At 37.6% G+C, this 25,370-nt stretch overlaps 1 protein-coding gene across 5 annotated transcripts; it reads left to right on the forward strand.

Moving 5' to 3' along the window:
• The first annotated feature begins 451 nt into the window (after positions 1-451).
• Positions 452-24,821, forward strand: TIC62 (NAD(P)-binding Rossmann-fold superfamily protein). Of its 5 annotated transcripts, none has more exons than XM_088887975.1 (16): positions 478-841; positions 3,656-3,773; positions 3,866-3,938; positions 4,027-4,078; positions 4,234-4,410; positions 7,222-7,303; positions 7,459-7,531; positions 7,626-7,736; positions 9,053-9,205; positions 22,029-22,150; positions 22,297-22,512; positions 22,603-22,806; positions 22,891-23,097; positions 23,668-23,868; positions 24,100-24,177; positions 24,591-24,821. In XM_088887975.1, the coding sequence occupies exons 1-15, from the start codon at positions 661-663 to the stop codon at positions 24,140-24,142; spliced, it is 2,013 nt and encodes a 670-aa protein (XP_088744101.1). In that variant the 5' UTR covers positions 478-660; the 3' UTR covers positions 24,143-24,177; positions 24,591-24,821. The 5 variants fall into 5 exon arrangements, with proteins under 5 accessions (XP_088744102.1, XP_010254987.1, XP_088744101.1 ...); XM_010256684.3 differs by having other exon boundaries at positions 487-841; positions 24,100-24,172; XM_088887977.1 differs by lacking the exon at positions 478-841 and adding an exon at positions 2,262-2,389 and having other exon boundaries at positions 24,100-24,172.
• Positions 24,822-25,370: the final 549 nt, after the last annotated feature.

Consider the following 25,370-nt stretch of genomic DNA (forward strand, 5'->3'; position numbering starts at 1 on the left):
TTCTTCTTATTTTTTAAGATATTACAGACAGCCATCCTTTACTTATAGTGTAGTGACACTTTGCCCCTCAAGCTTTGCTTTGTGACAAAGAACTCCCTTGAACTTCTTGATTCTAGTACCCCCGCCATTAGCCTTCTCTCAATTGACTTCATGGTATATTGACTATATTCTGTCAAACATTTCTAAAACCGTAAATTACCTTTATTTTGTGATACCATTTTGATTTTTTGACTTATTTTTTTTCTAAAACCATAACTATTACATGTTTCTCTCCACTTTCTCTGAACAAATTTCATCTTTAAAATACTTTGAGAATGATTTGTGCTTTAGAATGGCTATTTGGGCTATTTCGTCATTTTGATTCGTAGATCATAAAAATCTGTAAGGGCGTTAACCGTACCCGAACTTTAACCCGATCCAAGCTAAACCGGCCCAAATTGAAGCGTTGTATTGTATGGATCAAGAAGTATTAAATCTGTGCCAATGAGAAGTGGCTCAGAATTGCGAACAACATCTAATGGGGCCCATCATATCTAAACAGTGAGGAGTCGAATAATGGAGTGGACAGTGGAAGTGCCAATCTGGAGAATACGAAACGATAATACTGTGCTCCCTCCAGCGAAAAGTTTGGGTGCTGATGATCGGAAAAGAGCACGGTAAATGGAGCTCCTCTCGCTGCATTCTCCTCCTGCAGTCGGTCTACATTGCTCTTCCTTACGAAAGGTTTTAACCGGAAAGCGAAACATCTTTGGTCAGGGTCTCACATTTTCCAATTCAAAGAGGTATCCAGATGCCACCAACCTCAAATTTCTTGATTGCAGAGCTCAAGCATCTAATTCGGGTATGTCATCTCCTGTGTCCTGACAAAACCAGTAATACATTTTTAATGGCTGAAGTGGGCAACTTTCATTTGATTATAATGTACAGCTACAACATTCATGTTGCTGATTAGTTAGCTCTCAGCTCTCTTTCATCGTTATGTTAAAATGATTAGCCCACATGAATTTGGGAGAGTATATCCATTCAGTGGTGGGCAGCAATGAAAGAATAATCTTTCAAATGATGTCTAAAATGGGAGTTGAAGTATTATTTGGATATCATATTATTGCTACTGGCTGCAGGTATATTTTTCTATACTTAATCCGAGTATGTTTTGGTTCTGAAATTGAGGCACTATGGGAAACTAATGTATCATTAAAAGAAAACAAAAATTTACCCAAGGAGAATGGTGCACAAGGCACCTGCCTATACAGCCATATCTGCATCGGAAATTCTCGGTGGAAGTTTACATTTGAATTAATACCTAAATTTGCAAGAGAAAAAAACTGATTAATTCTCATACGGAACTCATTGATGGTGGAATAAGTTTGACCTTATGTGCTTACATTTTGCTCATGTGAAGAAAATTTTGGTCGCCAAAATGAAATTGTAAGAAACTGGAAGGACTATGCGGACTTACATACTTGCCTTCTTCTAATTGGTCTTGCCACAGATTGACACCATTTTCTGTGAATAGGAGGAAAATGTAATTGATGTCAACATGTTTGTTTAGACAAAACAACTGTAACAAATGTTCAATATGCCTACACAGATGTGTGCTTGGGAGTCACCTGGTAAATTTCATCAGAGAATATAAAAATGAAACTGGAGATGAAACAAATAAAACATCCTGCATCAGAATATCCAGCTATCTGTAATTGATTTAATTCAGAGATGTTTAGCCATATGCCATATGGTCTGTTGACTGGAGATAATCTATCCAGTACCCACATCAACAGTCTAAGCCTTTCAGTTGAGACTTTATTTGCATAAATGGTGTTTATTTAAAATGTGTGTTTTTACTACCCAAAGTAATCCCTATTTAAATATCAGAACGGTGTAAATAAATAAGAAAAATTGCATTAAATAAGCAATTAAAATCAGTTGAACCAAGGTTTTAAAAGGCTAAAGGCAGAGGGCGGAGGCGAGGTGGTTGGGTGTGATAGGGGGGAGGCCTAAGCCTCGAACAAAAAAAAGTAAAATTTTATGGATATAATCTATAAATAATAAGGGCATGAGAAAATACAAAATCAAGATTTTATATAATATTATGTGGCTTATTTGATATATTAGACATGGATTTGAATCCTACCTGAGTATTTTTGTCTTCAATCTGATTAAAAACCTTGGTTGCATAATCTATGGAATTGTGGTTGAAGAAAAGACGAATCATCTCAAATAGTACAGAAGGGTCTTGCTCATGGCTTATTTTATTATTCTAGCATGTAGTGGGTAGACTTGGCTGATATTTCTGCACTTCTGCAACTGGGTGATGATTCCATATCGATCATCACTACTCCTATTTGAATTCGAATTTGGCAAGAAGGGAGATGTGCTGGCAACGACCAGGGTGAGAAACCATTGGCCAATCTGTTATTTCTTGTTTTCTGTAAACTTTCTTGTGCGGCAGGTGTCTATTGACTTGCACTCATAGTTCAAAGCCTTAGAGTGAGGCTCAATCTCAGGTCAGAATGGAATATAATGGAGTGCCAGAGCAACCCCCCACAGTCCAAATTAAATAGTTATAGATGCTTTTAGTATTTTGAGTAAACACAGCAAGATGGTAGGACATTATTGAAGCAACAAATACGTTTTATTCCAAATTAAATATTGTATGTTCCAAATAAAATATTGCATATTCACGAAGAATAAAACAGCCAAAACAAAGCATTGTTAAAAAAGAACAGAGCATCATGAGAAGCAAAAAAAAAAAAAAAAACACTAGAAAAGAATAGGAAAAGAAGGGACCTAGTGGTTCGTTTTAGTCTGACCCTTAACTCTGTCGATCTTTGCTGCTTTCTTAATTGTTTTTGGTGCACTAGTACAGCCTCACCCTTAACACTGGTTCATCTTCTAGTCTATTGACAGTAGTCAGTTTCTTCTCTCGTCTCCGACTCTTCAGTTTCTACAATTCTACTCTAATTCAAAAGTAACATAGAAAAATGTGCCCTAAGCTTTTGGATTTGTTTATTTTTCTTTAATCTCAAATTTACCCCTGTAAAAATATAATTATTCATCATTGACAACCTTAAAATTTGGAGCGTAGGCCTCAACGATGCTGAGGCTGAAGACAAAAAGGCTTACGCCTCTACCATCTCAAGGCCTAAGCCTTAGCTATTGGGGAAAAGGCTACCAAGGCCAGGCCTTTTTGGTCCGCCTCGCCCCTTGCCTCTGCAGCCTTTTTGAAACCATGAGTTGAACCATGTAAATCTTGTCTGCCTCACCAATTCAAGATTGTGTGCTACCATATATACAAGACCAATGTAGAAATTCAGCTCAACTCAACTATGTCTTGGCACAACTATATGGGGTTGGCTACTTGAATCTTGTTCCATCATTCCACTGTGTAGAAATTACATTTTTCTATTGTTCAAATATCCACATAGAGAATCTACCTTTCTGCAGACGTGATCCATAAAACATAGGAAATAAAATTGGGATTAATAGTATTATAGATCCTAAGCAATATTGGAAAGTAATGAAAAAATTATTCTTGTTTATCAAGTTTCTCTTTCTATTCCTGTTATACTTTACTGTGCCAGTTAAATTGCACTTTGCAAAAAATCTATATTTGCTTTAAGAAATTATTTGATTTAAGTTACTCTATCTGTCCAAGGCACAACTAAAGCCAATCCAGGGAACTCAGAGGTCATTACACAGGAAAGCCAATCAGAAGATGAGAATCTTGCATTTGTTGCTGGTGCCACTGGTAGAGTTGGTTCACGCACTGTAAGGTTAAATTCTACTCTCTATACTTCAGATCACAAAGGATAGTCCATTTAGCTCTTCGCCATAAAAGATGCTAATTTGTTGAAATTTTCATCAGGGAGCTTCTAAAACTTGGCTTCCGCGTCAGAGCAGGCATCAGAAATGCTCAAAAAGCAGAACCATTGGTGCAAGTGTGTTTTGAATTAGCACTTATAGGTTTATCCGTGGCTTCACATATTCCAAACATTTTGATGTTAACAAAGTATTATCTCTTTGCAGAGTGTTCAACAGATGAAACTTGATGCTGCAGTTGAAGCCACAGGAGTTCAACGTAAGAAAAAAGAACTTTGACTGCATAAAAACTTAAAATTTTCTTGAATGGTGAAAAAAATAAGAAAAAAGAATCATTTTGAAAAACAAGATGTTTGCAGCTGTCTGTACATGGCCATACAGTGAATAACAGATATTATTTGGTCTTTAGACCAGCTGTAGAGAAGCTTGAAATTGTTGAATGTGACTTGGAGAATCAAGATACAATTGGATCGGCTATCGGTGATGCATCCTTGGTGATATGCTGCATTGGTGCCAGTGAAAAAGAAGTTTTTGATGTCACTGGACCATATCGAATTGACTACCAGGCTACTAAAAACCTTATTGATGCAGGTAAATTCAGTGCTTGGACTTGCTTTATTTGTGGTTATATTGGTTGCTGTTACAGTGATAATTTTATGGTCCAATAATCCCAATTAGAATAAAGCAAGCAACATGACCCTAATGACCCATCAGAAAGTTCCAAAGTAATTACAAGTCTGGTGCAAAAACCATTGACTAGAACTGCCAAACTATCCACTTTTTCTCTCGGTGTGAAAACCATTAACTGGATTCTATGGTAGATTCACAATCCAGAGGGGGAAGCCAACATGCAACGTTTATAGGTTACAGACCTGATTAATATCTGTAATGTATTTGGAAGGGTATGCATGTATGTTCAGGGGAGGATAATGAGCTAGCCATCAGTTGATGATTTTGGGAGGGCCTTACTGTGCTCTCATTATCTATTATTTTTTCTTCCATTAATTAATACAGTTACCAAAGGTCTGGGCCATCTCTCTCTCTCTCTCTCTCTCTGCACTTGGAATTTTGTTTTTAATTGACATATCATGTTTTCTCCTTTTTAACTTCAGGCTCTTTTCTACACCTTTACACCTAAAAATCAATTAAAACTTTAGATTATTATGAAGTCTCCATGTTTTCTGCAAAACAAAATCATGTTGGGTGTTTTATCCTTCTGGAAATAAAATGGTCCACAGCAAGGATCTCATGGAGATAATATAGACCATAAGGAAAAAGATTCCTTGAAAGGAATGCTGGTTCTAGATGACTCAATTGGGAAAGATCTGTGACTTTTCCTGCTCAAGTCCTTGAGGGAGAAGACCAAAAACATACCTTGTGGTTTAATATTCCAAACTAGATCCATGGAAGACCTGAGTTCTCATATTTTTCACATGTGCAATCTGTGGGTGCTGAATTCAGAGATGTACAAAGGTTTCACTCTAAACATGATTAAGCAGAATGTAGTGGAACAGTTGTTCTCTTCACCTAGTTGTTTAATAGTTAATAGCCCCCCTCCCCCCAATCAAGAGAAGAGGAGGAGGTGACTTTGTACTTTGATGGAAGTGCACTAGGGAACCCGTGATTAGCTGGAATTGGTGGCATGTTTAAGAGGAGGGATGGTAGTCCTTTGTGGTTTTTTAGTGGACCAATAGGGACTGCAGATTCTACAACGACTGAAATTCTGGCAGTGCTAAATGGCCTCTATATTACAAGAAGTCTCGGATTGACCAACCTGGTAGTAAAAGGGTGACTCTTGCAATGCGATAAAGTGGCTTGGGGAGAAGGAAGACGAGCCTTGGAGATTGGCTCACTACCTGGATGAGGCTAGAGATCTGTTATACTCCTTGAATGTAAACATAATCTGGATTCCCAGGGCCTTAAACTCTGTAACAGATAGTTTAGCCAAATCTGGTGCACACAGGGAAAGCCTATATAGTGATAGTATCATGCCTTTGTAACCTGTACGAGGCTTGCCATCTTTGTAGATCATCTAATGTACTATTTCTTTTTCTTTAATAAAGTTACTATTTCTCTCAAAAATATTCCAAGAATGTCATTCATCAGAAATTTGGGCTATGGTTGTTTGCTCTAGTCTGCCCAAAAGTCATTTGAGCTGGCCCTGTGGTCCATTTCCTAGAACGCGTTCTCAACTCAGGGCACTGGACTACTAATAAAAAAACTTTGGGCACCAGACATGCTGTATCAGTAATGGCATCATAATAGCTGCTGGCTGCTGCTTATCATATCAATATTAGCTGTCAGTCAACTGACAAAAAGTAGAGAAATCCACTTTTAATGGGTTTACGCAACATATTGGATCATCCTTTTCAACGAAGAAATAAATTTATTAAAACCTGGGACACCTTCAAAATACCCACACAATTGCCATAACTAGAGATGACTTCACAGCTTTCCTATCCATGAAATTTAAACCACACTTATTCTGTCCTATCCATAAATGACTCCCTCCATTGCAAAACCTGCACTGCCACTTACTTATAAGCACTATGTATATTAAACTCAAAGCTCTGATACCTAAGTTTCTCAGTTCTTTTGACGGGTTAAGACCTTTTCCCTTTACATTTCTAGTGTAAGCTTCTCTCTTTTCTGTTTGTAGATATAGCTGGCACTTCATGATTATGTGCTGCACTTTTTTCAGGGTTGAGTATCCTTGTACCCTCCTCTTTCCATGAAAAATTCTGTTGCTAACAAGTAAAAAAGTGAAGAGGAAAAAGAAGGCCACAGTTGAGTGCCAACCCACCTGGACCTCAATCTTTACTGAAGAACATACCTGAGTCGCCTGACCTGTCAAGTATACTTGAATCTTAGTATTTGGGCAGGCAATTGATCCGCCTGGTATGAAGTTGGACGAACCCAACCCTCTGCCAACTCCCCTTGAGCTTGTTTTGCTGAATCTTCGAAAGGAGAGGGTATGAGAAATATGGATTATCTAGTGTTGAGAGTTTAATGGTGTAGGGGTAACAAGATAAAAGCTCTTTTGGGGCCCTAACATTTCAATATAATTGTATATTTTGTATATTCTGACTGCTGTACAGGGGAGCCCCTTTTTGGGATTAGGATGCCATTGGTATATTTTTAATATCCTAGGAGATTATGCTTATCTTATTATTATTTTTATTGATACATACTTTGATCTTGTTGTTAATCAAGAAAACAACGAAAAGAAGAAAAGAAAAGAAAATAAGAAGCCTTTATGATCATGAAATGGAGGGTGATCAAATAAAATTTTCATTCAGGGGAATGGAGTTCATTCTTTTTCATTCTTTTTCCCTTTCTTCTTGTAATTTGTCCTTACATTCAAAAATGGGATTGAACTGAATACCTTTTCTGAATTTCCAGCAATCATTGCAAAAGTTGACCACTTTATTTTGGTTACCTCCCTGGGTACAAACAAGATTGGATTCCCTGCTGCTCTTCTGAAGTAAGCATAAAATTAAATTTTTGCATAGATCAATTTAACATTTTATTAAATCGTTTTGTAAATGATGCAGCTATTGACAGAACCAAGTTAGTAGTGTCTCAATTATCTATTCAGCAATTAAGTGTTTTAACTGACCCTCATTTGTGCTTCTAAAGTTTGTTTTGGGGAGTTCTTGTTTGGAAAAGAAAGGCCGAGGAAGTACTGATAAGCAGTGGCCTTCCATACACTGTGCGTAACTAACATATGGAGTTTGATTTATTTAGTTGTGTTCTTGATGCATCTCTGCTCCAATTTTGTTTATTCATTTGATCCTGGTTTTCAGATAGTAAGGCCTGGAGGGATGGAGCGGCCTACCGATGCTTATAAGGAAACTCATAATATTGTTCTTGCTGAAGAAGACACTTTATTTGGTGGTCAAGTGTCAAACCTTCAGGTTTTCACATTTCTAAGCCTTATTTGCATTTAGTATATAGCTGGACCCTGTTTTCTTTGCTGGAGATGCATTTAATCAATTTTGAGACAAGAAAGGCTACACAGTTTCCTTGCCGTAAAAAAAGCCATATTGTTGTCTCCATGTTCATGTTTCCTTTTTTGTTCACTCCCTTGTTACTTAGAAGTTATTCTTTCATAAAGGTCGCCCATTTATTGAAAGCAATCACCAATTTCTTCCTGATGGGGGGTATATAATCAATTAAACAGAAAGAAATTTCCATTTGAAGGAGAATCTACTTTTGTAGGAAAAAAGAAAAAGAATTATGGAATTGAGGGCTTGGATGCTACAGAGTCACTGATATTTATAGTTTATACTTGATGAAAGATAAATTTCATTATGCATGGGAGTCAGAAATTCCAATATCTTCTTTAAGCATTGGTCCTGTTGGAGTTCAACTCTTGACTTTTGCATATAATATTCATATACTAGATTCATCCTTTTAAATATTCCAAGTTCTCCTTTCCTTACCTCATGAGTCTGCCATATGACTATAACCATGATTTTCAGTCTTTTGTCCAAGTCTATAAGCATTGGTTACTAACACAGTTATTGGGTTATGGAATCATATATATCAAGTAATCATCCTGTCATGAATGTAAATAACAGGACAAAAATTAACACCTCATATCACAATAAGTATAGGCCACTATGAGTCACTTGGTTGAGCATATCTTTAGCATATTTTGTTATTCATTTTCCTTAATTGTACAATTTTCATGTGAAAAAGAAAGAAAAGCTCAGCATTATCATAATGACTATTTACTTTGTGACCTTATCTGGCATCTGATAATTCTTGATATCGCCTTTCCAGTCGGCAACCAGGTATTGCATTTAATTACCTTCAACCAAAACATTTCTGTGCAACTTTGGAGTATATTGACCAGAGATATCTTATAGGTGGATTTTTGTGTTCACCCTAAAACATTTATGTGCTGACTGCTAACAACCTTAGTGCAACAAAATTTCCTTGAACCTTGTTTCTTGTAGACATCTAAGCAAAATATAATGGATTACCATAGGCATAATTTTTGAGAAGAGAATTAACTCGCCACATTGAATAACATTCCATAGAATATTTTTAGTATATTCTTTTGTTTCCCCCTTTCTCCTTGATTTCGTTTTACAAATATCATGTGAAGTCCCTAGTTTCTATGTATAATCTTTTTTTGTCATGCATCTCCAGGACTCATGCTTGAACTTTTTCTAAGTTAATCCATTTGGGATTTCAGTTATAATGCTTATATGCCATATTGTAGGTAGCTGAACTTATCGCATTCATGGCCAAAAATCGAAGTCTATCTTACTGTAAAGTGGTAGAAGTCATTGCAGAAACAACTGCAACACTGACTCCCTTTGGAGAGCTTCTTGCCAAGATACCATCTCAGCGTGTGGATAGCTCTGCATCAAAGGTAGGATAATTCTGTACAAAATAGTATTTCTATTCCATGAATACAGAGAAAAGGTAAGGTGTTTTATTAATCATGTTAAGAATAAAACCAATTCTTCTTTGAACATGGATATATCCTTCCAAAGGCCAATTCAATGTGGCTGAATGTCAATAGAAGTAACTCAAGTATACCTTTAGAGAGAGTGAGAGAGAATGAAGAAAAAGGGGTGCAGATTTTAATGGTACTGCCGCCCCAATGAATTGCTATTTTTATTAATCAGTGGAAGAGGTAAAGATAGGAATACCCCTGTTGCTTATATAAAAGAGAGAAACAATAACAAATAATAATAAAACAACAACAAATAAGCAACAAGTAGTGGGACCACAAATTAATTAGCTGTATCTCTATACTCCCCCTCAAGTGAGGAGTAGATATTCATCATTCCCAACTTGCATAGATCTGTCTCCTACTTGAATTCGCTAACTGCTTAGCATGTTGCATATCAGAGGCTATATAAGGAAGACATACTTCTTGGGAAGCAACTCTCTCTTTGATAAAGTTGCATATTGGAGGCTGTATTGGGTTATGAGCAATATTAGTGGTGGCTTGGTTTTCACAATACAACATTAAGGGTTTTTCATAAATAATGCCCAGTTCTTCAAGTAGGGATCTCAGCCATAACACTTCAGCAACACCATTACCCTTAAGACCTGCACTCTGCTTTAGCATCAAAGCAGTTAATAACATTTTGTTTCTTTCTCCTCTAAGAAATAAGATTTCCTCCAACAAGGGCACGATACCCTGAAGTAAATCTCCTATCATCAACACACTCGGCCAAATCTACATCAGCGCACACTTCTATCTTCATATGACTATTATTCTTGAAGAGTATACATTGGCATGAACACCACTTTAAGCAGGTTAGTATTCTTTCAACAACAAGAAGATGGGATGTCCTAGGGGGAGTGCATATATTGACTGACAACACTAATAGCATATGAAATGTCAAGATGTGTTAGGCAAAGATAGAGAAGCTTCCCAACCATTTGTTGATACATGGCTTTGTCTTCAAGAGGCTCAACCCCTTCCACATTTATCTTATGATTTTTCTCAATAGGTGTGTTTATAAGTCTAACTCCCAATTTTCCAATTTCCTCTAGGAGATCAAGGACATATTTCCTTTGGGAGATGAAAATACCATGCTTTGACCTAGCCACTTCAATTCCTAGGAAATACCGCAAATCACCTAGATCTTTGACCTTAAACTCCTTTCTAAGTAATTGCTTAAGAGAACTAATATGATCAATATCACTGCCTATCACCAGAATATCATCAACATACATGACAAGGAGATTCAAGGCAAAACCTGTTTTCTTGATAAAGAAAGTGTGTTCAAACTAGGCTTGTAAATAGCCAAACTTCTCCAAGGCAAGTCTAAATATATCAAACTATGCCCTTGGAGATTGCTTTAGACCATACAAAGCTTTTTTCAACTGATAGACTTTCTTTCTAGTATCTACATCATAAAAACTAAGAGGCAATTCCATATACACCTCCACCTACAGATCACCATTCAATAAAGCATTTTTAACTAATGATCAAAGTATCAGTATCGGGTATTGTTCAGGACAACTTGGGTACGAAAACGGATACTCTTTGGAAACGCATGGATACAGACGAAAAATATGGGAACACTTGGATACGCTAGGGAAATGCATACAAATTCCATAAATGTATTAATGACATTAAGTTTAATGTCAAACTAGCTACAAACAATGTATAAATACTTAGAAATTGCATATTTTAATGGTATATATGAAGAAATGTATTACAATTAATATAGCGGAATACATAGATATCTTACAATTTTATTGATATTACATCAATCGGGAGCCCAAGACATATTATATAGATTTTTTACAAATTAATACATGCACAAAGCCATTATTATTTTATTTTCTATTAAAGTCCAAGGCATGAAACATATGCAACTATTATATCAATTTTTTCTATTTTGTTATTATTAATATTTTATTTATATAGATTTCTTGAAATTAAAAATCAAATTTTCGATATAAATGTGTATGTTGTTTTTTTGGATTGCATGTAGACTTTAACATTAATAAAAGTTAATTTGGTTCATTTGTTGTCATGAAATGAAAGGTGGCTTGGTGGTTAAGGATGCATGAAACTCTTGGGCATTAGGCGACTTGGGTTCCTCGGTTCAAAACACACTAGGTCCCTTTTTTATAGTGAGCACACTTGTCAAACCAGGGTTTGATACACCTCCTAGGGCTATAAATAAGTTGGATCAGATCCGATCCAAATTCAAATTCGATCTGGTAAGAGCCAGATTTGGATATTTCCCTTGATCCTAACAAATCAGATCGGATTGAAAAAATCAATCCATTTAGTTAATGGATTTAATTCAGATATACCCTGATATAATATATTATTATATTATATAAATAATATAATATATTATTTATATTATATCATCGAGTTTTTTATTACAATTCTAATCAAAATCGGATATTTGCTAAGATATTTGAATTCGAATCATACTCTTGAAAATTTGACGGATTCTTATTAGATTTGAATAAGTTGAATTTCTTATCGAATCAGATCAGGTGTACCCTTTAGCGAATCCAATTCGATCCATTTGCAGCCTTAATGCTTCCATATTGGACCGTATCGGATGATATTGTAGGATACACACTGATACAGTGGTGTATCAGATTGACATACGCACGACTGGCAAAATGCACCTATAGTCATAGTGTATCTTGTGCCGATGCAGTCCCATGCTGATACGATATGCCCCGTATTAGGCATATCATGTCGATATTTTAATCCTTGTTTTTAACATCCATCTAGAACAATCCCACGAGAAACTTGTTGCAAGTGATAACAATACTTTGATGTTGTTAGTGATTGGTGCAAAGGTTTGTAAGTAATCAATGCCATAAGCCTATGTATATCCCTTAGCAACTAGCTGGGCCTTGTATCTTTTAATTTAACTATCGACATTGCACTTCACCGTAAATACCCATATGCACTAATAGGTTTCTTCCCTCTTGGTTGATCCACTAACTCCCAAGTATCATTTTTGATAAAAGCATCCATCTCAACTTTCATTGCTTCCTTCCACTCAAACACCATTAGGGCTTCCTGTACTATTTTAGGAATGGGTATAGCAACAATGGATGCCAAAAAATATTCATATGGTGGTGAAAGATGATCATAAGAAAGAAATTGGGAAATGCACTGGGCAGCAAATGAGGTACAAAGATGCTTCTCTTTGTGGATTGTGTAGAGAAGATGGGCCGAATGGCCCATAGGCTGCTTATCCTTTGTTTTTTATGTTCTTTGTTGTAATGGGCCTTATTCTTTCTTGTGTTATGTTTTTTAATTTTCTGCCCAACTAGGGGCCTCTCTGTAAATTATTAAAGTTTAACTTAATGAAATGGAATTAGGGGTGTAAGAGAGAAGGTTAATGTTCGAAAATCTCTCTTTCAACCCTAGTTGCCGCCACCTTCCTCTTCTTCTTATTCTTCTCTCCTCTTGAAATCTAATTTCTGCTACTTTCTTTTGAATTTTTGCAACTTTCTAAACAGTCCTTTCTTTTCAAAAGACTGTTTTTCTTCTTGGTATCAGAGCAGACTTGTTTTTCCCTCTTTTCACCTATTTTTTTCCCATACACAGTTTATATGGAGAACTGAATCGTATGAATAGTTAAAGAAACCTATTTCAGCCTAGTTGTTAGTGGTTTCTGGAGAGAAGGGGACTGGTTTTGTCATCCTCTTGACAAATTCAAGTGTGTTGCCCGAAATCCTAATTTTTTAGAGAAATCTGATTACGGGCCCCATAGGGAGTTTGACCTAGGCGCTCAGTGACTAAAGGCCTTCTCATCCTTCATCTTGAAGATCGAATCAAGTGGATTGGCGTTCTGTGAAGTCTACAAGGAGCGACTGAGTTTTCTCTGTTTCTCCTGGCTTTCGAGTGTGACGCAGGTTGCTAGTACGACGGCATAGAGGTTAGCTCACAACACAGTTTTTGTTCTGTCTTCATTTGTTGTTATTCGAAGTTGTTAGAAGTCATTTTCGAAGTATTTAAGAAGATGAACTCTTCAGAATTTGAAAACAAGCATGTTGCTAAATCCGAAGAGGTTGCGGGAGCCTCTGTAGACTCTACTGGCTGTGACCACAGTCAAGCTGGATGGAACTAATTATCTGGCTTGGTCACAATCAGTAAAAATTCATATCTGTAGTAGAGGCAAATGGGGTTTTATCTCCGGGAGCAGAAAGGCTCCTCCGGAAGATGATCCATCTTATGAAAAGTGGATGCAAGAAAATTATACTGTTATTGGGTGGCTTGTGAACTCAATGCAACCACAAATTAGTCAGCACTATTTGTGGATGAATTCAGCAAAGGAAATTTGGGATAGTGTTGCTGAAACCTATTCCCAGAAATTAAATGTGGCCAGGGTTTACAAGTTGAGAAGTGATGTGAAGAATTTGAAACAGGGGAAGAAACCATTAGCTGTATACTTCTCAACACTAAAGTCTTTATGGAAAGAAATAAATTTGATAGAAACTGTAGCTTGAGACACCACTAATGATGCTGAGACCTACAGGAAACTGGTTGAGAGAAACAGGATGTTTGATTTCTTGACAAGGCTGAATCCAGAGTATGACATCACAAAGCAAAATATCTTATCCAAGGATAGTGTTTCACTGTCTCAAGCCTATGCCTTAGTAAGTAGTGAAGAAAGCAAAAGACTTGTCCAGGTCCAAGGGGTTGGTCTAAATGATCACTTTGCTAATATGGGAGTGAAACCCAAGGGAGTTGCAGGGACTCCAAGTAGCTCAGGGAAGAAAGAGATTATCTGTGAGTACTGTGAAAAGCCAAAACACACTAAAGACAAGTGTTGGAAATTGCATCCTGAGCTTCTTCCTCTTCGGTTTTAAAAGAAGTCTGGTAATATGATGGCAGGGAGTGCCAATGTTGTTGTTGGTCCAAATAGTGACAGATACCAAACTGAAGAGATGACGGCTAGTGAGCAGTTAGCAGCTATAAAGGCAGAATATGAGAAGTTTGGGAGGATGATCAATCACCTAGAGGGTGTGGCCTCTTCTTCCAACCCTCTAGGAAATTCAACATCTTCTACATTTTCTCATTCAGGTATACGGGCTTCTGCCAATCATGCAACCATTTTAGGTAATCGTAGGATCCCTTGGATTATTGATTCTGGTGCTTCTGATCATATGACCAACCTTTCCACTTTGTTTGTTTCATATGATTTACTTCCTGGATGTGACAAAATCACCCTAGCCGATGGCTCTCTTGCCCCTATCTCCGGCAAGGGAACCATCAAGGCTACAGATTCCTTGGTTCTTCCTTCTGCACTTCATGTACTCAGGCTAAATACAAACTTGTTATCTGTAAGTAGCCTAACTAAGTCATTAAACTACTGTGTAACTTTCTTTCCTTCCTACTGTGTTTTTCAGGATTTGGAGTCTCAGAAGGTGATTGGGAGTGGCCATGAGGCGAATGGAATATATCTGCTGGATACTCCTGGACAGTGCCATGAACAACCTGGAAAAGCTGCTTTGGGTCTACATCTACAGAGTCCATCAGTCGAGTCATGTTATGTCATTTTCGTTTGGGTCATCTTTCTTTTTTTGCATTAAGCCATTTATTTCCAGAACTGTTTAAGGGAATTAATTTGTCCAGTCTTCATTGTGAGTCCTGTGAACTGTCAAAACATTGAGAAATAGTTATCCTCTGAGTAATAAAAGATCTTCTTCTTTTCATATTGTGCACTCTGATGTGTGGGGGCCTTACCACTTACCTTCAATGAGTGGCTACAAATATTTTATCTTGTTCATTGATGACTTTTCTCGGCACTTGGATATTTTTTATGAAGTCCCGTGATAAAGTTCCCAAACTTGTGAGGCAATTCCATGAATTTGTCCTAACCCAGTTTGATACCAGAATTAAAATTTTCAGATCCGACAATGCAAAAGAATATTTTGAGAAAAACCTGACCTGCTATCTCACTGATTTGGGGGTTATTCACCAAAGCTCTTGTGTTAGGACCCCAGAACAGAATGGAGTTGCTGAAAGAAAAAATAGACATATTGTTGAAGTTGCAAGAAGTATTTTATTTGCTTCACATATCCCTACAAAATTTTGGGGTGATGTTGTTCTCACTGCTACCTACCTTATCAACCATATGCCATCCAGGGTTTTGGGGTTTAAGTCTCCCTTCAGTCTTCTTCATCCGGACAAGGATCTTTTTCCTATTCCTCTTCGTATCTTTGGCTGCACTTGTTATGTACATATCCCAAGTGTCCATATACATAAATTTGAACCAAAAGCCCACAATTGTATCTTCCTTGGTTATTCCCCCACACAGAAGGGTTACTGTTGTTTTGATCCGAAGACTGGCACTCGGTATGTCTCAATGGATATCACCTTTGATGAGTTTTCTTCCTTTTATGGTTCTTCTCAGGAGAGACATTGTCCAAAGGGGGAGAATTTGTCACAGTTGTTTGCTCTTCCCCTTCTTGACCTAGTTGAGTCTTTTGCTAAGACTCTTCCTCCTTCAAATGAGTCAAGGGAGGACCAGTCATTTCACTTTCATTCCAGTGTTCCTATCCCTCCTCCTTTACCTCCTCACCCTCTTTTTAATCCTAGGTTGTACCAACGACAGAGAACCAGAAATGAGTAGATTGTTTCCCCTACAACACATGAGCCTCATGCACTTCCAGTTATAGAAGAGACAATAGGTACTGTTACAGCCCCTTTGGAGCCATCATTTTCAGACCTTGATATCCCCATTGCTATTAGGAAAGGAAAAAGGAAGTGTACTGCACATTGCATTTCCAAACACCTTTCTTATAGTTTGCTCTCTCCTTCATATTTTGCCTACCTTTCTTCTGTTGCTTCTAACCCAATTCCTAGGTCTGTGTCAGAAGCTCTTACTATTCCAGAATGGAGGGATGCTTTGAGAACAGAAATTGATGCCCTGCACAAGAATGACACTTGGGAAATGGTTGACTTGCCTGAAGGGAAGGATCTAGTAGGCTATAAGTGGGTATTTACTATCAAATATCATGCTGATGATACCATTGAAAGGTACAAGGCTAGCTGGTTGCAAAAGGCTATACACAGACATATGGGATTGATTATCTGGAGACCTTTTCCCTTGTTGCCAAGATGACTTCTGTGAGAATTCTGCTATCTTTGGCTGCACACTCAGACTGGCCACTTTATCAGCTGGATGTAAAGAATGCATTTCTGAATGGAGAGTTACATGAGGAGGTCTATATGTCTCTTCCTCCAGGGATGTATGAAACAGATATGAAAGGAAAGGTCTACAGGCTGAAGAAATCTCTTTATGGACTTAAACAGTCCCCTAAAGCATGGTTTGAAAGGTTTAGGGCTGCCCTTGTTAGCTTTGGCTATGTACAAACACAGTCTGATCATACCCTCTTTGTGAAGAGGAGAGGATCCTTGGTCGTTTACCTGATTGTGTATGTTGATGATATTGTTGTGACTGGTAATGATGTATCAAGGATTACTGATCTCAAATCTTTCCTTCATACAGAGTTTGAGATCAAAGATTTGGGGGAATTGAGATACTTTCTTGGCATAGAAGTTGCTAGATCCAAGGATGGGATCCTTATCTCTCAGAGAAAGTATGTTCTTGATTTTCTCTCTGAAACAGGGAAGATGGGTGCTAGACCAGTTGCTACTCCTATCGATATGAGCCATAAATTCTCTACTTCAGATGGAATATTGTTAAAAGATAAGGGAGTATTCCAGAGACTACTTGGAAAACTTCTTTATCTATGCATGACTTGGCCAGACATTGCATATGTTGTCAGTTGCATCAGTCAGTTCCTGCGTGCTCCCAGGGATACTCACATGGAAATAACAGAGCGGATTCTGTGTTATTTGAAAGGCTCCCCTGGAAAGGAGATTCTATTTGCTAAGCATGGCCATATGAAACTTGAAGCCTACATAGATGCTGATTGGGCCGGAAACATTGATGACAAAAGATCTACCTTTGGGTACTATAGCTTGGTGACAGGTAATATTGTCTCTTGGAGAAGCAAGAAACAATCAATTGTTGCTCGATCTTCAACCGAAGCAGAATACAGAGCCATGGCTCATGGAGTTTCTGAACTACTGTGGCTTAGATCCTTGATGGAGGAACTGGGTATTGAGCATGATAAGCCAATGATGTTATACTGTGATAATCAGGCCGCCATCAACATTGCTCACAACCCAGTGCAACGTGACAGAACAAAACATATTGAAGTTGACAGACACTTCATTCGAGAAAGAGTGGCTTCTGGAGAAGTGTGTCTACCTTTCATCACCTCTTAAGGACAGTTAGCTGATTTCCTCACCAAGGGCATTCCCACGGCTAAACTTCAGCATGATACTGGAAAGCTTGGCATGATTGGCATCTATGCTCAGCTTGAGGGGGAGTGTAGAGAAGATGGGCCAAATGGCCCATAGGTTGCTTATCCTTCTTTATTTTTTATGTTCTCTACTGTAATGGGCCTTAATTTGGGCCTTATTCTTTCTTGTGTTATGTTTCTTAATTTTCTGCCCATTAGGGGCCTCTCTGTAAATTATTAAAGTTTAACTTGATGAAATGGAATTAGGGGTGTAAGAGAGAAGGTTAATGTTTGAAAGTCTCTCTCTTCGAACCCTAGTTGCCGCCACCTTCTTCTTCTTCTTCTTCTCTCCTCTTGAAATCTGATTTCTGTTACTTTCTTTTGAATTTTCGCAACTTTCTAAACAGTCCTTTCTTTTTAAAAGGTTATTTTTCTTCTAATTGCAATAGGAAGATCAAGATCATTTTGAGGTAGGTTGAGGCTTAGTGGCAATAGATATGTCATTTGTGGTAGTAGTGGGTAAAGAAGCTATAGTACCTGGATCTAGTGCCATAGAGGAGACTGGAACTGGCCTAGACTGTTCATGACCGAAATCAACTTGCCTCCACTGCCTATGAAACATCCTCAGTTCTTTGCACTTTTGACAGTTCCCCTCAACACACTCCCCTTCAGTAACTGGAATAGGCAATGAGACTTCTGAGGCAAAAACACCCTTTTTACCACTATCCCCTTGAGCTGAAGCCCTAGGATAATAAGGGACATCCTCAAAAATCTAACATCCATAGACACAAAACCAGTCCTAGAGATAGGACCATAACAACAATACCCCTTTTGATTTTGTGCATACCCAAAAAAACGAAAAAAAAAACACTTGACTAACGATGAGGCCCAAGGATTTGAACAACAAGTGTACCCAAAAGTCTTACGGTGAATAGTGAACAAGTCCTTGTCTAGATATAACAAATTAAAAGGAGCTTTCATATATAAAACCTATGAAGGAACCCTGTTGATGAGATAAACAACTAAGTGGATGGCATCCTCCTAGACATTAGAATTCAGCATGATGCTCCTAGCAACTTCTAAGATGTGTTTGTTCTTTCTCTCAACTACTCCATTTTGCTAAGGTATATGGGGACAGGTACTCTAATGGACATACTCAAGAAGATATGAGGCCAAGGGTTTTGTAAAATACTCTTTGGCATTATATATAATGTTTTGTTCTAATTCCAAACCAAGTGACTAAATTAAAACCATTTGGTGAAAAGAACAGATTAGAATAGGGATCTCATCTTGAGAGTGCATAAGATAAACCCATGAGAAACGAGAATACTCATCAACAAATAATAAGAAATATCTATATCCCCCCATAACAATAATATGATATGGTCCCCAAACATCGGTATGCATAATTTCAAAAGGAATAATGCTTCTTTTAGTGCTTAATGGATAAGTTGATCAACAATGCTTTGCAAGTTTACAACTTTCACATCTCAAAGTGGACTCTTGGACTGACTCAAACAAAGTAAGAAAGAGACTCTTCAAAGACCCAAAAGATAAATGACTCAACTGATTATGAAAAAGCATAATCTAACTTACTGATTGAGAAACAAAAAACCTCCCAACTTCTTTATTCCTCCCAGGTGGATGTTCAAGCAAGTAGATTACATTCATCTCACAGCCAGTCCCATTCACCTTCCTTGTCGCCAGATCCTAAAAGACACAATAATCAGGAAAAAATGTCACTGAACAATTATAATTTTTAGTGATACTACTAACTGAAAGCAAATTAGTAATTTAGTATTGACCTTAGGAACATTCAGGACTGAGGACAACAAAATGGCATTAGACACTCTAACGTCTCCCTTGACAAAAATAAGAATAAGACAGCCATCAACAATGGATACTTTGTCTTTGCCAAAGGACAAGCAATAAGAGGTGAATAAAGACAGACTGTTCATATGATCAAAGGCACTCGAATCTACAATCCAAAAAAGGCTGATGTTACTTGGGGCTGAGGCATGAGGCAGGCCTGTATCTGAGTGTGCAAAAGCTGAGAATGCTGAGGTAGAAGTAGAAGGTACAACAGCTGTTTGAGACTATCCGGTAATGTCAACATCACTCTCCAGCTGATTAAAGGAAGCTCTGACTACAGCCAAGGAATCTAGGGAACTAGATCTAGTTTTTCTCGTGGATGGAAGCTCTTTAATAGCAACTGCATTGGCATTCCCTTTCTTATTCTTGATCCTTGCTAGAATAAAATGAGGATGAAGCTTCCAACAAGTGTTCTTGGTGTGTTTTGATTTTTTGCAATAGTCACAAACTCTTTTCTTCATTATTTATATCTACTAAAGCTGATCCATAGTTGGAATCTACAACATAACCTTCCTCTTAATTTCCTCACTATGTACTAGTGAGTAGGCCTGAGACAAGGTGATACTTATCTTTAATAAGGAGTTGTTGTCTCACAATGTCATAGTTTGAATTCAATCCATTTAGGAATTCAATCACCCTTTTCGTTTCAACAAGCTTACGTCATTGCATCATTTTGGCTCTCCCACTCAATTGTCTTCAAGTGATTAACTCACGTCATAAGGTTTTCAGGGTGGAGAAGTAAGCTGATATAGGTTCCTCCCCCTGTTTAAGATTGTTCATCTCACTTTTCAACTTATAGGCTCTAGCAACATTAAAGGGCTGAGAATAGGTCCCCTTCATATTATCCCAAATCTCCTTAGCAATCTTTGTACAAAGGTAGTTTTTGCTAATATGAGACTGCGTGGAATTGCACAACCAAGTTCTAACAAGGTAGTTTTCTTAAACCCACTTAGCATGTGACAGGTCTTCCTTTGTTGGTTTCTTAGTGTCTCCTATCACATATCCTAGCTTTCCTCTTCATCATAGCCATCATGGTCGATTGAGCACACTCCAAATAATTTGTTCCATCAAATTTTACTGCAGTAATCTGAAAAGAATTGTTGTCAACAACACTTCTAGTCCCCACAATTCCTTTCCCATGTGATTTGGATTCATTCCCAATTGCCTACGTGTGATTTGGATTCATTCCCACTCCTTTCCACACAAACTAGCCCCTCCAAGAGAAGAACTCTCAGAGAAAACCCTAGAATCAGCCCTGGAGAAAGTATAAAACTGATAACTGCTCTCTCTAGAGCATTCTAAAACAATTCTAATAACTGTTGATCTCAAGAACAATGTGAAATCTACCTAGAAAAACCTGAGTGCCACCTTCAATCAATGGTTTAAACCCTAAACCTCAAAGTGACCTGTTTTCTCTGACTCTTCCTAGTCACTGGGCAATCTCCAAGATTTCACACCTTGGGCACCTCCTATAATTTCCAATGACCTCCAAGAATCAGGCGGTGAAATCTGTAAACTCCAGCCCTAGAGAATTCTCATGTAGCTGGCTGGATGAAGTCCAAATGAGAATCCAAATTGATCCTAAACCTTGCTCTCATACCAAGTTGGCTGTAACCAATGGTAATCAGACCTGTGTTTTGCAAGAAAAACAGCAGAAGAGAGAAAAGAAAGAGGGAGATAAAGGAAGAAGAAGAAGAAGAAGAAGAAGAAGAAGAAGAAGAGAAAAGACAGAGAGAATGAATAAAAAGATGTGCAGATTCTAATGGTACTGCTGCCCCAACGAATTGCTATATAGGGCCCGTTCTTTTTTTTTTGGATTTTGAGAGGGGTGAAAGTTGGTCAATGTGATTTTAGTTCCCATTGACCAAGATACTCATGCTCTTTTTTCAGATTTATGTGGGGTCTATGGAAAATTTATTTTCCCTGGGTATTACTTACTCTTACCCAAGTAAGTAATACCCATCTCCTAGGTGGGTAACTTACTTTCCCACCTGGGGGGAAAGTTGCCAACACTTGGATAGGACAAAATTGCCCCTTTTAATAATGGCTTTTTATGGCTAAAACAGTCATTGTCTTATCTACCTGGGAAATAAAAGAACATGGGTAAATGCACTGACCTGGGCACCCGGGTAAGTAACTTCCTGAAAAACAAACGGGGCCTTATATTAATCAATAGAAGAGGTACAAAGACATGAATACCCATTCCACCTATATAAAAGAGAGAAACAATAACAAATAATAATAAAACAGTAACAAATAAGCAACAAGTAGTGAGACCACAAAATAATTAGCGGTATCTCTACACCTTTTTAACTAAGGTTGTTTATTTACTTATATTTTCAATCTTTTCTTTTTCTAAGATTCAATTATCAGTTTGTATATTGCATTAGATGCCATTGAATACATGCTTACAGAAATATACATGGCAAGTAAAACGGCTGTAAGATGAAAGATCAACAAAGGTGCTATTCTAATAAGTGCATTATGCTTTGCTTAGTATATTAGTTATAAGGAAAAGATGATTTCATACATTATCACTTCTCCTGTCTTATCAGGAACTGCAACGTTCAAAGTTACCTGATCTTTCACCCATATCTGAAGCTAAGAGTGATACCATTGAGAAAGAACCTGCCCAAATGACAGTGGAGACAACAAGACCACTCTCTCCATATATTGTGTAATTTTGCTTAACTAATGGTCTCTCTCATAAGTATAGGACATGAAGATTTAACTAATAGTCTCTCTCATAACTAATAGCCCATTCAGAAAGAACTCTATGGGCTAATTGTGCATTTTCCCTCTTTTTTTTTTTTTACTCTGCAGATATGAAGATTTAAAACCACCAACATCTCCTACTCCAACTCCAAGCAATGTTCCTGGAACTTCTCAAGCAAGAGATACAGGTTCTGTAGAGGAAGAATTGAAGTCCATCGTTTCAGATATTCAAACTAACTTGTCAGAATCCACAAGCACGGTTGCTGAAAAGGAATCTATCCAAACAGAAATGAAGAAAGCAAGGCCTCTCTCTCCCTATATTGTGTAAGCCCACATAATTGACATAATTGACATCAAGGATCATAGTATCAATTTAATTTACTTTCATTTTTACTATTTGATTATATTCCTCAGTTATGATGATCTAAGGCCACCAACATCTCCTACTCCAACTCCATCTGGTGGTCCCAAAGTACATATAAATGTCAAGCAAGCAGAGTCAAAGCCTGATGCAGCAGATGTTGGCATCAGCATACCACGTCCAATAACTGCTGATGCTGATACAGATTTGGCTAAAGATGAAGTGCAGAAAGCAGGGCATCTTTCACCTTATGTTGTGTAAGCCAAGTTAATCTAATGCCTGCCTATTATAAAGTCACGGGGATGGGATGATTTCTTTATGAGCTGAGATTGTTTTTACAGTTATGAGAATTTGAAACCACCTACATCTCCAGCCCCCACACCAAGTGGTTCTCAAGAAAAACTGGTTAAATCCGTGCCACCAGTCAAGGCTGAATCACCATCTCCCGCTGGTAGTTATGTAGCAGAGAGAACACTTACTGAAATAGTTGAAAGGGAGTTTCCTCAAGTTCCAACTCAGAAACCAAGTAACCTTTCACCATACTATGTGTAAGACTACCATCTTAATCTTGAAATAGTTGACTTGACCTAATCTTAATCTTCCTCTTGTTGCTACTTCAAATATGCTATAATTATATTTATTTTCAGTATTACTACATATTTCAACCTAGTTGTACATATCCTTTTACTAATTTCTTCTATAAATGTTCCCTATCTAGAAAAACATAAAAAGGTCAATATTATATGTGAACTGATGATCTATGGATCATAGTACAATTAAGGCTTACTATTACCCTCTCAATAATTGGACAAACAACTTCAATATCCAAGAAAAGGCAACTACTGCTTTTGGAGGAATTATCTTTCATTGATTTATAATAGCATGCATCTTTCTCTAGTTTTACCACAATTTTTCGTTTTCTGTCTCTTAGAATGAACAGGACAAAAACAGGACCAAATAGGTCATTTTTACCTGGTTGGTATTTGAGTGGAACTGAGCGCTTTTCTTTCTAAAACACTTTGTAGGCCTCAAGAGATGTTAATTGTGAACATCCTTTGCAACAATTTTTCGATTGATATCATTATTTTTTTCTAGTTACTGAATACTACTTTTTTTAGGTATGATGACTTGAAGCCACCTACTTCACCATCTCCTAGTGTACCTACTGTATCTATCCTCTCAACGTCTACTACAGATGGTGGAGCTCTGATGCCTTCCAAGTCTAGCAACGATGAAGCTCAACCTGTACCATCTGATAATCCGGGAGTCAAAGAGCATTCTGACAGGCCAAAATCAAGGCCACTTTCTCCTTTCACTATGTAAGCTATAATATTCTCTTTTTTTTGTGAATTCCACATTGAACTTTTAATGGGAAATCGTGTCTTCCTACATGCAAATGCATACTTCTTTCAAGCTTGTGACCTGTATGTTTCAACCTGAGGATTTCAATCATTCTAGAATATTCTCATTTAAGCCATTCCGATTTATTTCCATCAGAAGATTTGAATCATTCAATTTCCAAATCTTATTTTCTCTTTGCCAATGCACAGGTATGAGGACTTAAAACCCCCAACCTCCCCCATGCCATCCTAAAGTTATAGGACTCTCCATTGACCTACTGAGGTAAAGTAGCATCTCTTAAATCCCATTTCTAATTGATTGAGTAATCCTTGTTAGGGCATTTGAAAGACCTGAATAACCTTGGATTACATGAAAATAACACATTATATTTGTGTTAGAAAAGTTGGTGTAAACACATTACATTCGGCTTCAAAAAAAGAAAAAAGAAAAAACATTACATTCAATTTGAATTTGACCAAATGCAAATTGCAAGTCAAGGGGGTGTTTGACAACATGGTTGGTTTTGTTTTTGAAAACAAAAACAACTGCCACGTCAGCTGATGTTGGCAATTACTTTTGTTTTAAAAAACTAAAGTTACAAAACCAACCATATTGTCCAACACCCCCTAAGTTTTCTCTTTTGCTTTTGTTCTTCCTGGAATGCCATCTTCATCATTGTTTAAATGTGAAAATAATGCAGTACGGGGTCTGGACAGTCGCATAGGATGACCTGCCGAGGTTTAAATTCAAACCTGTTGGATTTGTGAGGGTGTGGCAATTGGCAAACACGTACTACATGGATATGCAATTTTCAATGGAATTCGCTCGTCTAAACCTCTCTATTGGTTTGTACTGTTTACATTAATTTTCTGATTCGAATATTAATTTTGTTTTAAGTTTCAAGCTTTAAAGCCTATTCTTCTTTTCCAAATCTTCTTGCTTCTCATAAGGTCTTACAAGTTATTACTTGTGTCTTGGGCTCTTAGCACATCATTCTACGATCCCGCATCTCCTGATCACTGAACTTGTGTACACAACATCCTAACTGTCATCATGGTGAGATGTTCCCAATGTGCATGTGCCGCTGTGGTGTTATATCCGCATGCTTGTGGTCAGCAGATCTGCACCCGCATGCTATGAGTTTGGCTTCAGTTCCAACAGTCTTACATTGGGAATATCTCCCTATTTTGCGTTTTATTTCAATGAGTTAAGATTTTCTACCCACAAGAACCCTATCTACGTCTACCCACTCATTACAGCTGTACGTTGAAAACATCTTCCATGTTTGCATGTTATCATTCACGGGGAGATGTTCCCAATGTATAGCTATAATATCTTGTGGGTAGGCGTGGGTAGGATTCATGTGGGCAGGAGATCTGAATTGGATTTCAAGGCAAATGCAAGGTTGCAAGAGGTTGTTCGGTGTGAGCACGAATTTAGAGGTGTAAAGTGGGCTGTGCCAGCCCATGGGCAGCCCGTG

This window comes from Nelumbo nucifera, chromosome 5 (assembly GCF_055504915.1).
Source record: "Nelumbo nucifera cultivar China Antique chromosome 5, China Antique-T2T, whole genome shotgun sequence".
Lineage (NCBI taxonomy): Eukaryota > Viridiplantae > Streptophyta > Magnoliopsida > Proteales > Nelumbonaceae > Nelumbo > Nelumbo nucifera.

Excerpts from the sequence above, each read along its gene's own strand:
- TIC62 (XM_088887975.1), top strand. The coding sequence starts at position 661 with ATGGAGCTCCTCTCGCTGCATTCTCCTCCTGCAGTCGGTCTACATTGC. Across the intron at positions 7,737-9,052 it reads GTCAAGTGTCAAACCTTCAG|GTAGCTGAACTTATCGCATT; the intron begins GTTTTCACATTT and ends GCCATATTGTAG. Across the intron at positions 22,151-22,296 it reads CCACTCTCTCCATATATTGT|ATATGAAGATTTAAAACCAC; the intron begins GTAATTTTGCTT and ends TTTACTCTGCAG.